Genomic DNA, 13,333 nt, shown 5'->3' on the forward strand with positions numbered 1-13,333 from the left:
GGGGGGGTGGTGTTTGTGTTTATTTCTCCCCTCCGAGCTGCCTTTCATTGCGCATTTACTAGTTCTGGAAGACAACACCCTGCTGACACTTAGAGAAGCATCAATGAATAAAGTCTGTTGTACAGGCTGCAAAGCCATCTGGACTTTCTACTGAAAAGGTTGGACATGGTTTTAGGCAAGATTTTATCACATCTGAAAAAAAAAAAACTTCTGCACTCAGTACCTCTTCCAAGGTTGATGTCAGATTTTTTTTTCTTTTGTTGGTTGCAAAACAAAAAAATTGACAAACAGTTGGAAGGCAGTAAGGGTGGAGATATAAATCTCTAGAGGAAGCTTTGTCAAAGGTAGTAGAGTATAAACAAAAAATAAATTAGGTTTTGGTGTTATCAGAAACTGGACAGACTTTGATTTGTATAATAGTTTGTCTGGGTTTCCAGACCACCTAGACAATGCTTCTGTGAGGCTAAGCACAGATTCACTCGACGAAGAGGTGGAGGAAATGGTTAAACACATAATCACAGGAGGAGAAGGGATGAAGACAGACAAGAAGACAAAGGTGCAATGGCAGACAGCCTTGAAATCCTTCACTTTTTTGCTTTTATTGTTTTCAGGGGCTCCAAGCAGCATGTTTTACCTTGCTGCCCATATTAGTCAGCTCTTGAGTCGAAGAATTTTTTGTAGCCCTTGTGTGCTACACACACCCCCCCAGGTTTTAGCAGGACAGTTTCGTAGACTGAAAAGGGTAGCACAAGGCTTGTGGGCCAGCTCCTCCTTGCTGAGGAGCCCTGTGAGCAGAGCAGGAGAGAGAAACATGCTGAAAGTAATTTATTGGAGTGCCCTCTAGGTTACGTGCATCTTAGCAAGTGAGCTAACGTCCAGCAATTACCTTAAAAACACAGATTGGTGACATGGTTTTATATATTCTGAGAGCTGGGTATGGAGCTGGTTATTCCTCTTTTCTCTCTGGAATTACTGTCTGAATTTTGGGAGATTCTTTCTTACCCCATGGCTGCACGTGGGAGCCCAGACGTGTAATGCCAGACACCTTAGGGATCCTTTGAGGTGTCCTTCCAGAAGTATGGCGTGCTGATAAAAGAAATTTATTCATATTTGTATTATGCCTTTCTTTTTTTGCTGTAAAGGAAGAATTGCACATGATATTTCTTGTCTTCGACACTGACTTACCTGAGCAAAATATTAAAGCTGGTTTTCTCTCAATTTAATCATCAATTATATAAGAATAAATATATTTAACTAGCTGACATGAATTTTATAGGGTTTGGTCAATTTGTAGGTAAACTGCTTTGAGACTTTTGTGTAAGTAGTCAAACAAATAGAAATAATAGTTTTTAATTTAATGACTGGATTTATCCATTTATTTTTTGTCTCTTTCTTCCCAAGAAGCTCTTCTTTTCTTGCCACAGTGAATAAATCACTTAAAGCAGCTTTCCCATGATGAGGAAGTTTTCTTAAAGATTATTTGCTGTAAGGAATCTGAGCTGTAAGTGAAAGCTGTAACATCGCGCTCATCTGCAGGCAGATCCTTTCCACCCCTCTCACAGGCACGATCCCAAGGGAAGATCATCCTGTGGAGGACAGCCCACACAGCACCACTCCACAGTCTCCTGGCCTCATGCTCAATCCTTCCCTGGGCTTTTGCTTAAAGACAAGTCGGCTGAGGCAACGGGTTTTGTCCCAGAGTGTTGTCACAGGGTTTAAAAAGGCCATTCCCATATTCTAGGTGTGGACACTTAGCTAGGAGTTTCTTGACTGGAGATGGAGGGGAGGGTGATGGGGAAGTGATATTTGGGTTTTAGAGCATGGGCTAAAAGTAATGCTGAATTTTTAGCTTCAGATGCAGGTTCTCAGCAGATATAAACAGTAAAACTCTTTCTTAATTTCAGCAACGTTATGTTAGTTACTTGTATTTGTCCAGTAAGGGGCAGTAAGTCAGGGAGGGACTGGTTTTAGCCCTGGCCGCAGGCACACACCAGTCCCGAATGGCTCTGTTGGGTGCCTGAGTGGCAACCGGGATTCAGCAGAAATGACGGTTCTGCCTTTCCTGGCACAAAGCCACCGTAGATGATGAGAACTGTCCCTGCTAATTACACATTTGAGGAGAAGCCCAGAGAAGGGTGAGGTAACATGAAATGTAGATTGCCTTACCACCCCTCCCAGCCAAGGGAAAGGTTGTTAGCAAGGTTACAGCCAGATTTCGAGAATCATTACAGCAAATGACAGCAAGATCTTTAACAACAAGAAAGGAAAAATTCCAATGTCTGTATAGTAATTGCCACACAGTGTATTATATGCCTTGCTCTGCAGTGATTCAGAAAGTCGAATCGTGCAGTGCCTTGCTGGGATCAGCAGTTCAGAATAGATTAAATTTGTTTTGGACACTGCCTGCACCCTGCTTTATCTAACAAAGCATATGTGTGTCGGGGAAGGCTCTTGATAGTGCAGCCCCTTAATGAGAACCATAAACACACAGGCGTAGATTTTCAAAGTGATGCTCAAGGGATTTGAGCAAGCACTGTTCTCTCCCTGCTTTGAACATTTACCCAAGAGCTGCTAACTGGTTAGGCTTTGGGAAGAGAGTGGACCTCGAACAGCCAAGAGTATTGTATGTGATGAGGGTTTTGCCACCATTAGTTTCCAAAGGATATTCGTTTCAATGCACCTAAGAAAGATAAAGCAAGGAAACAGAAAACTGAAAGGACATTTCTCAGATAAAGCATTGATTTTATTAAAGAGAGATGGCTCATAATATGAATCTAAAATTTAGTTTTTTATAGAGAGCATAAAAGCCTTTTTACAGAGTTAGCCATTCCTAGGCACTGGTGGCTTTATAGAGCTTTTATCTAGTTAAAGAAAACCCATTCGTGCTAATTTAATATCTGTAGTGTACAACAGCTTGACACCTGAGGCTTGTCCTAAAGCAGGCACAAGGCTGCAAAACGAACACTACTTCATTGTTTTGAATTATTCAGCAGTTGCAGGCAACCTTATGTGTGCCTTTGTAGGAAGAAGGCTTTTGGGTTAAGGATCAGTAAAAGAAAAGAAAAAAGGCAAACAAACAACCCCTTCTTTCTGGCATTTGTTAGCAGGTGCAGTATTGACTTCAAGAATGATTCTGCAAAATTGGTATGGACATTCTTCATTACCGGAGTGATAAATGCAGAGCTGTACTCAGAAGAAACAAGGCTGGAAACTTAGCATGGCCTCCTTTAGGGAACAACTGTTCATGTCGGTGGAAAAGCTTGTTTCCTCTAAATTCATTGAAATGGTACTTATTGGTAGCATCTTTTTAGAACAAGATGAATGCAGACAGCAATGAATCAACCTCAAATAGAGGGGCTCATCTGTTAGCATCCTAACATTAACACACTAATGTGAATTTAAAGATTCTAATTAAACCTGCATACAAAATGTTTTCCTACTAAACAGAAAACCGTACTTTTTGGAGGAGCTGGGGCATTTGGATTTGACAGCACTTCCTTTTTCAATAGTATGCTTATTTTATGTGTTCTTTCAGTCACTCCAGGGGTTTCTGAAACAAATAAAAAGATACATTATATTAAGTTTGATTGATTCCCTGTAGTCAAGGGATATATTGAGAAAACAGACCAATTTTTTTCACTGAGATCTTAGGATAAATTCCTGTTTGGTCTTTGTAATTCCCACTGTTGCTACAAATTTCTTTTGAGATATTTAGCATTGATTAATCTCATTTACAGGATCACATTGTAATACCTATGTGCAAATTCAGAAGCTTTTTCATTGTAGCAGAACTCACATCATAGCTATCAGTTTCTAAATTTGTCCATCCTTCTCCAAATGCCCCAATAAAACTTGGTTTCCCCCCCATTTCAAACTCGATATTTGTGTGAAAAAAATTCAGTATTTTAAGAATAGAATAAGAAACAGTGGCACAGTACCTTTTTGCCATTCATGACTAAAAATCTCACTGAAGAGATTTAAGACAAAGTTTACTGGGAGACATTTGTGTTCCCTAGTAAAAAAGTTTCAGACACAGTGAAGGACTTCTAGCTTGCATTTAGCCACTCAAGAAACACCAAAAGCAAGAAGCCTACTGCAATCTTTAATCATTGCTGGAGCATACGCTGGATATATGAACAATTCATCAAAATCTGCTAAAAAGGTTTTTAGCAGACCTCACATTCATTAGAACAGGGTCAAATCTAACACCCAAAGAAGTCATTGGGAAACATCCCTTAGAGGTTAGACCTTAACTAACCCTCCCATTCTACCTTTGTCTCACCTTAATTTCTCCGTGCATGCTGTATCCTCTCAACCCCAGGGCAGGGGGGGGTTATCATTTTCATAAAGCCATAGGGTTACTGGGAAACCCAAAAAACAAATGGGTGGAAGAAGGAATTTTCTATTCTGACTCCCATTCTGGGGTCTTTCAGGGCATTTTGTCGTTCTTTTGTCTGCCACACAGGGATAATCTTCAAACTCTGCCTCATACAGCAGCCAGCACAGTGCTGATATTTAGTAAATGATCACTAATGATATAAGCAATGGTGTCGAGGCAAATATGTTTTGTGGTGCCTGGTAAATTACCACAGCAATCAGCCTCCAGCCGGGGTGAGGGGAGGAGAGGGAAGTAGCCAGCAAATAATCACTCTGAGCCCAGGAGCCCATTGCACAGTCTGGGTGAGTCGGCCAAGTCAGCCGAGGTCAGCCAAGCCACTGAGGAGTTTTCATGAATGCAGAGCAAATTCGGGACATTTGATGATTACAGAAATAAGGAATTCATTGTGGTAACTCAGCATCATATGTAGCTAAAACATCTGTAATAGGACTATGAACAGATGGGGGGGTTGGTGAAAGTGATTCTTTTGACTGAATCAATAGGAGCAGTTGAACTTCCCCATCAATCTTGATAAGAAAACTGTGAGGATATTCAGTGTCAGAAGTGCGTTATTGGTGTTTTCATTAGAAGCTCGGTGTGGGAACGTGTACCCGGCTGCTGCCTGTGCAGCACGCACCCAGTCCCCTCTGAGAAGCATGAAAGAGAAGACCTCTCTGAATCAGGATGTACACAGGATATACGAACGCAGTCAGCTGAAATGAAAACATATAGCCAGACAAAATAAAACCATGTCCATCTAAGATAAAACAAAGCCCATATATGCTGGCCCTGAGGGATAAGCCAAAACCAGACATAATGATCGATACTATAGGAGTTATGATCAGAGAGAAATAATTACTGCACATCTCAAGGAAAGAACCACAATGAATTCCGTGGCAGTGCCTTGCTGGTTGAGTAATACTCTGTAAATGCCTGTGCATGCTGAAGGAAGGCTGAGTTATGAGGGGCTGTGGACTGCAGCCTCCAGTCTGGCTGCAGAAGTCCTTGCATGACCCTGCCTGGAGAGTCTCACCACCGTCAGTGCCATTTGCCTCACAGTTCCCTTGACAGGTGTGTAAAAATCATCCCCTTTTACCTCTGGAGAAGTGGAACTCATGGCAAAGCAAGTGGTTTGCACTGAGGCTGCCAGGAAGCAGGGCAAGGAATGAACCCAGCCTGCAACCTGCTGCCTGCGACCCGCGGCCCTCCTTCCGTCCACGAGTCACCCCTGCCTGTCTGTTCCTCTAGGTCCTCCTTCAGCCCTTTCCACCGTGCTGGGGGAGCTCCTGGCATTAAATTGATGCTAGAAGACTGATGGTGGAGGGCAGCCCATTTCTGCTATTTCTTTTCTCAAGGCTGCATCTTGAAGATGATGTAGTACCTGGGAAGAGCCTGACTAATTCATTGGCTCGAGGGTACAATCACTTAGCGATGAATCTCCAACTAGCTACAGCAAACTTATTTACAAGCCTGGGAAAAAGCGTGTTGTGTAGCAATTTGCTACACACCCTGACCAGGAGCAGCGCTTCAGGATTGATATTCTCTGTGCTGTGTTTTCCTCCCCTCCCGTTTAGACAGTGAGAGTTCTCCGCAGGAAAAAATACAAAGTCCCGCTGTCAATGAGTGCATGTTTCCCCCTCAGCCAGTAAAAAGAACTAGGTGTGCATCTCCTTTTATCTGTGAAGAGAGTTGTGAACTTAATTCAACCTGATCCCCATTCATCGTGTTCATCATTTACCCCCCAAATGTCAGTGATTTTCTGGAAAATAAAGTACTTGGGAGACAGGAGAAACAGAGCCCTTGGTGATATCTGTATAGCAGAATATTTCTTCCCATCCATATGCAAATCTAACCTTTTTGATATTTCAACCCTATAAACCCTAAGACAGGATTTCAATAGAAAATGTTTACTAAAGGCTTTCTCCTTTATAATCTATTGATTTTAATATCCTTGCTACTCCTGTTGAATGTCAGTTTTACCCTGAAGACTCCCATTGCAAACTTGAACACATTTAATTATTTATACCATTTGAAATATTAGTGCTGAGAAATGAGTAAAAGTTTTTGGTTCAGTAATGGTATGATCTAAGTTTGATTTTCCTTTGTGAATAACACAAGTAATTTGATATGGTAATCAAGAACAGATGAATACTTCAGACAACACAGTGCAGTTTTAATAGTAATGACATCTATTTTTCATTTTTCCAGCCTCCTTGTATATGTTAAAATATAGCTCATTAAGTACTGCAGGATCTCACAGTCTTTTTTCACAGTGAACAATTTAGCATTGTGTTTTCTTTCTTCTGCCAGGCCCCTGAACCAGTAACTGTTGCTTCCATCGGTGACAGTAGGCATGTAGGCAATGTGCATGGCTTGAGTGCAACCAAGAGCAGATTTGCCCCTCGCTGTGGGTCTAGCAGTCTTGTTTGCCTTACTCATATTGCTAACTGTATTAGCAAGACCGAGAAAAGTTTTGATCTCAAAGAAATTGTCTCTGAGACAAATATTCTTTGTGCAGAACAATCTATGTGAGGACCTATGAAAGGTAAGATTTTGATAGCAGGCAAACCAGAGCAGGGGATTTGAAAGAAACTCAGCACCTGGAAGGTCAGTTCTTCCCCAGAGTCGTGTTTTTTCCTCCCAACACACACCCAAAGCTGTCATGGCCGAGCTCACCCTGCCTGGCCAGGGCATGGGCATGCTTGAACTCCCATGCTTGCTGCTTGAGCCTTATCTCGAACATATTAGAGTCAGGCATACTTCCACTGGCTTCAGTGGTGTTTTGTATCAGACCCCAGTTTTCCAAGGGGATTAAATCCCTAAGCATAAGTCCCTCCTAGGTCCAGCACTCAAGTGGCATTTGAGCATTTATTCTCCTGTGTGCCCTGGTAAAAATTTTCAGAGTTCTGACTGTCCGTATCTTTTTGTTTTCTTCTGCCCTGTCCTCCTGCCCCAAGCTGCCATTTCTCTGCCATTACGCAGCCAGTGCAATTGCATGCACCTCTATTAATTGCACTGAATTTCTCTTTCACAAGGAAAGTTTCTACTCTTCTTTTTGCCCTGTCTTCTGAAATTTTCCCTTTTTCTACTACCAACAACTTTTGATAGTTGTTCAGAAGCTGCCAAGATGTATTTGGCTCTTGTATTTACTCCAGATGGAGACTTATTTTCACTCATATCTGGCAGTAGGAACTGTGGTATCAGCAAACACAACTTTTCTCTGAGATTAATTGTTTTGATAGTAGAGAATAACAAAAGAATGGTTCCTTTTGTGTATGTTTTTTCAGTTATTTCTGATGGCAGATAACATAGTCTAGCCTGTATCCTAAAAGTTCAACCAGGCTCACAATAGCCATCAATGGTTGGATTTTTCTGGTTTACATCCCATCAGGAATGATCATCTGGGTATGTATCTTTCAGTAGCCTAGGACTATTGTTTAAAAGTAAAGCAAGAAAATCTCTGGAATGAAGTATCTCATTCTAAACTGAGCAGGGGTAAATGTACCAACTCTTATCTCCACCTTATCTGTCCTGTATGCATTAGATATGTTTGTAACCAGTTTTAGTTTCCTAGAAACATTGAGAACCAGTCTAAAGGCTCTAAATAGGCAGAAATGCTGCCACTGATTTCATTGCACATGACTGGGTCAAGCCAAACAGCTGCTCTGGTGTGTGTTACAGGGGAAGGCAGTGTGCTATGCTTCTTGTAACATATAGGTATAGGTCAGGAATCTAACACCATACCCAGCTCTGCCACCAGGACAGCTTTCAGGGCCAGAGTTTTCAAGGCCCTGAAATTAATGCTCCACTACATGGATCAATCCTCAGGGTATCAAATCTCTTACAGGACTGAGCCGTGCATCTCTTGACTTCTTATTTTTCTCCATCTGCAAAAACAGACTGCTCCTTTTCCTCTTTTTCACCTTTCCATTTTACTTTGGAATATCCATTTGGAAATTTAGGGCAATAGGATAGCCTGTAAATGACCTCTCAGATTAGACACTATGTTTCTGGTTGTTTTTTCTGCATCCTACATGTATTCATGTATGTCACTCCTTTGCTTCTATTAATTTCACTGGCATCCTTTTAGGCAATGAATTCAAGATGAAAAATATTCGCCTGACTTATTTTAGCTAAGAGGCTTCACATTTAATGGATTTGCTGTTCTTTAATGTCCCAGGTCACTCCTCAAGATCAGCAAATGCCGAATTCCTTATCGTCCCTAAATGTTATCTGAAGTCATGTCGTTATTTTGCCTTTAGTGAGTCTCTTTGCTCTCTGGCTTTGGAACCTACTGCCAAATGAAGTAAAGAAAGCCCTGACTGTGGGGATTTCTAAATCCAAAGTTAAAAGTTATTTGTTCTATTTAGCATTTTTAAAATGATTCTTTTAGGAATTGTATGTGCCTCTAAGCTAATCAAGTCTTAATGAGTGCAAAATGCCCTGGGATGCAGATTTGGAGGGTACGCTAGAAACGCAGGCATGGATTGGACAGCAATACTGCAGGAGACGAAATTTATGATTTTATTCTTTTTTTTAAATGATGCTGCAGATGACAGTTTTATTGAGATACTCTTTTTTTTTTTCTTTCTTTCTTTCTAGTCTAAGTAAAGCTGATCAGATTTTCAGTCCACCATATGGGGCCCAGTTATATCAGTCCTGCAAATACACTTTAGTTTTCCGTTATGGATGAAGTCACTCTTCAGTAGGGAAAACAAGTTTAGAAACAAACTTTCATATTATGAAAGACAGGCAGTGTTCCAGCGCTGAGCACTTAACCAGAGCATCAGGAAATCAGAACACCTGGCTGTGCCCGGCTCTGTGCTATTCCCCTGGACCAGTCCCTCACCCTTTTAGTGCCTTCACTCATTCATCTGTAAAGCAACTGTAATTGCATTTATATCACAAGGGTGCCTTGATGCTTGGCAAATGAGAATTGACCCAAAATTCATCCTTCAGAAGCACTGTATGAGCAATACCTTGCTCACATGGTGGTTGTGGACAATTAGATTAGAAGAGGTATAAACGCAGTCAAAGTGAAATTCCATTTAGGAACTGTCAAACTGTTCTTGATAATTTTTCTTAGTTTTCATCTAATTCTAGTGTAAAATTTTGCATGCATCTCCCAGAAAGGGTTTATATGCCTCTTTCCTTCTTTTGCAACAAGCCAGCATATTTTATTCCATGTTATATTAAACTGTCTTTTGGGGTAAATGGTTTGTTCCCAGAGCAATACCTTGGAAAGCTGCATTTAGCAAAACAAAGAAAAATTATTGTGTCAAAGAAATCCTATCCTCTATGTATTTGAGCAAATTGCAATCACTTATAAGGATTGTACATGGAAAAAATATTCCAGGTTTTATGAAAAGGGAGTTGCCTAATTGTTGTTATGTTTTATTTAATTAGATTTTTTTATATTTGCTATAATAATATTTAAAAATCAAGCTGGCTTTCTGCGACAAACTGTAGAAACATATGGTGTACAGCCTGCAGAGGCTCTCAGTGGCAGTAATATTACTGATAATATTTGTGAATTAGAATCTGCTTTCCTCTGAAAAATAGCTGTGTGTTCTCCCAATTTAAAATACTGTGGTTTTGCCAACATGTTTTCATCACCATTAATAGTTTTGGGAGAAAAAGAATGGCTATGATCTTCTTAAACACATTTCCTTACTTCTGCATGGCTGTGGATCTTTCAGGGTGAGGGAGGCTGCACACCAGACTCAGCCTCTCCTCCATGTGTGCCATGAACCCATTTAAAGAAACCGGGTGAATTCACAGGGGCCTGTTTTACCAGGACCTCCCTGCAGGTAGCTTAGCCCAACACGAGGAGAAAAACTGGAATTGTTGCTTGGTCGAGCCACTTTTACTAACAAAGGCGCGATTGCTCGGGGCTAACCAGATTACAGAATGCCAGGAGGTCTCCTGTCAGCACCCCAGAGTAAGCTCCAGCCCCCAGGAACTGCTCCTGGAAGGATTTGTAAGTACAGCTTGGTTTCCCACAAGAAATCATATGGCTCAAAAAAAAAAAAAAAGTCCTTTGGATCTTACTTTTTTGTGTTCAGACTTGCAAAGCACTTTAAGAACAACTCAGGCTCACAAACAGCATTCTTCTGACTTATCTCTAACGTATGCTTGAAATGCTCTGTGCCAAACAAAGTGCAGAGATTAAGTAAATGAAAAGATACTAAATGTTGCAGCAGGGAAACGGTCCAAGTAGTGGTGTTCTCAGGAGCACCAGAGCTGGTTTGTGTTCACATTCATCCATACGCAGTCTGCAGAATTCACTTTTTGGACCTTTTACCCTGCTTGGCTCCAGCAACTGGCTTCCCAAGGCTCTCCCTGGCGACTGGACTCACTCAGACCTGAGAGTTCAGACCACACAGTCTCTAGAGCCCAGTCCATGGGAAAATTTGACCTTTCAACAAAGCTGTCATGCTCAAGAGGAGACCTGGCAGAACGGTCCCTCAGCACCACTGCACACCAGTGAACTTGTGCAAGCAACATCTTCGGTAGGATGTGCAAGCAGCGGTTCCCCTTCCCTTCCTCCCAACAGCTGTCGAGGTGGAAGCAAGACAGACCGTGGTACTCCTCTGACAGCATTAAACATAGCCCAGATTTCTGAGCTCATCGTTTTACCTCAATAGCTGTGAGTCATTAAAAACTCACCTTGAATGCAGAAATAGGTGGTCCTTACCTATAACCCAGGCCTCAGCTCAGCTCTCGGGCCTCAGTGGGCTAACAGAAGTTTTCAGTGGGCTCATGGAAATAGGTGGTTTGGTGGGACACACGTCCACCTCTTCAGCTCACTACAATAAAATGCTTTAAGGACCAACAAATTTCCTGTGAACTGATCCTGGACCAATGTCTAGGAGGCTGAAAAAAGTCAACCTTGAAATCTTCTCCATTTACCACTAATCCTAGTCAATACGGTTCTCTAGCTTTAATTCAGTTAATTTAGCCATTTCTGAGGGTGATGTGGGTAGTTGACAGAGAGATATTCCTTTTATCTTTGCTCGGGTAGGTGGTGTCTAATTCTAAAAGGGACCTCTCAGCAGTTGACAGCAGGTGACTAATCTGCAGAAACGCCCAGGTGCATCAATCAAAAAAAGTGAAGAAAATTCTTTCCCACTGTGTCTTTCAGGATTTTGCCGACTCCGTATACCAAATGGTTGCACAGAAGTTCCAGGAGCTGACAGATAATTTCACTTCCATGCATGCACGCCACAAAACTCTTGCAGGCATTGTGATGACCAAAGGTAAGATATCCTCTCATTTATTTTCCTCTGGCATTTTTCATGACTAAGTAATACATTATTTACCTGGTTCACAGTATTGAAGGATGCCTTTACTCCCACACAGAAAAATAAATATTAATGCAGAGAAAAGAAGCATTAAATATTTACACCTAAAGTAAGTTCGCACAAAAAATATTGGCAACAGAGGTAAAAATGTATTCATAAATATGTCCCTCCATTGCTTTGTTTACAGGACAAAATACAGACCTGCCTGATTTTGCATTTCCTAATAGATGGGATAGTTTTAGTTATCAATAAAAAGTTGTATTATTTATTAATTGTTTTTTCAGATCTGGAAACACCAAGTTCTTGTTGTACAAGGCTACCATAAACGTTGTTTTAGACTGACAATAAAAGCAAATCTCAGCCCATTTCCTTTCCAATCAAAAGAAATAAAACCCAGAGCATGCATACCTGTAATTCTGCTCTGCTCTAATGGTGGGAAATACTTATCAGCAGGGCCAAAATTTTATATTCACCCCTGTTGAGACTTAACTGATGGACACATACTATACAGAAATCTTTAGCCCTTTGATGAAACTGTTGCATAGACGATCTTTCTTTGTGAGCATACCTCAGTTGGGGTACCTCAGTATTTATGAGGATGTCAGCAGTGGATATGCTGCCATAAACTTCATTCTCACTCAGACGCGTGGAGCAGTGGATTGCGTTTAGAAATGAGAGGATAAGCTCAGAGGCGAAAGGCATGTATAATTCACCCAGGCTTGTCTTATTCCTTCCTTTCAACAATTACATTAGCTAGATTCAATAGGGACATTTGTGAATATTGCAAAGCAGCAGGATGGAGATGGGATTATCTGCTGGATCTTTTCCAACCACAGAACCTAAATACAGCTAAGAGTTCTGTGCAGAGTAACTTATTCTCCTCTTTTCTGATGTGAAAAGAGTGAGCAATCCTCTCCTGAAATTAAAAGTAGAGAAGTTGACCTAAAAGTCTTTTAGACATCTGGTTGAAACTGAACTGTTCCTCAGCTAAATTTGTTATTATTTTGCTTAATCTGTTTTGGTTAGTTAGTTTTTTATATTACTTTAGGATCTGGAATACTAGATGAGTCTTCCATTTTTTAAGTGCCGCACAGACACAGTGCTGTACAAACACAAAATACAGTATATAAGTCCTATAGACCACAGGAGACATAGTACCAAGAAAAATAAAAGGGAGAGTGCAATTGACTTTGGGATATGAAAGACGCACACTAGACCCGGCACAGCAGCTGCCGTGTCATTATGGCATAGATGAGTGCCATAGTTCTTGACTGTGGCACTCATCAGATGTAAACAAAGAGCGGTAATTTATTTAGAGGATCTCTTTCCAAGCAGGAGGACCACAGGAAGAATGTTTAAATTTGCCTTTTATAAGAAGCTGAGTTACAGGAGCCAAGAATTGTTGCTTTAACCACTTTTCAAGGGGAGCCTGTAGCCAGCTCAGTGTCCCTGTTCCGTTTTCAGTGTGTGTTTTCCCTGTGAAAATTTCATCTCATTCCTACCTTGCCAAGGTACAACCCCTGCATCCTTTAGCACAGGCCTAGACTGCTTTAAAAAGCGTGATGAAGCCAATGCAGCCTCATTGCTATATGACCAAAGAAGCAGTCGTATGAAGGAGTTTAAAACCCCATACCATATGGGAAGAGAAGTC

The 13,333-nt window shown here is 41.2% G+C and overlaps 1 protein-coding gene across 1 annotated transcript in view; it reads left to right on the forward strand.

Annotated features, from left to right (window-relative positions):
* ADARB2 (adenosine deaminase, RNA-specific, B2 (non-functional)) overlaps positions 1-13,333 on the forward strand; it is a 114,382-nt gene that overhangs the window by 39,394 nt on the left and 61,655 nt on the right. Inside the window, exon 3 of the mRNA XM_009325546.1 lies at positions 11,523-11,637. Coding sequence (XP_009323821.1) covers positions 11,523-11,637 — 115 coding nt within the window. The remainder of the gene's footprint in view (positions 1-11,522; positions 11,638-13,333) is intronic.

Source organism: Pygoscelis adeliae, unplaced genomic scaffold (assembly GCF_000699105.1).
Source record: "Pygoscelis adeliae isolate BGI_AS28 unplaced genomic scaffold, ASM69910v1 Scaffold175, whole genome shotgun sequence".
Lineage (NCBI taxonomy): Eukaryota > Metazoa > Chordata > Aves > Sphenisciformes > Spheniscidae > Pygoscelis > Pygoscelis adeliae.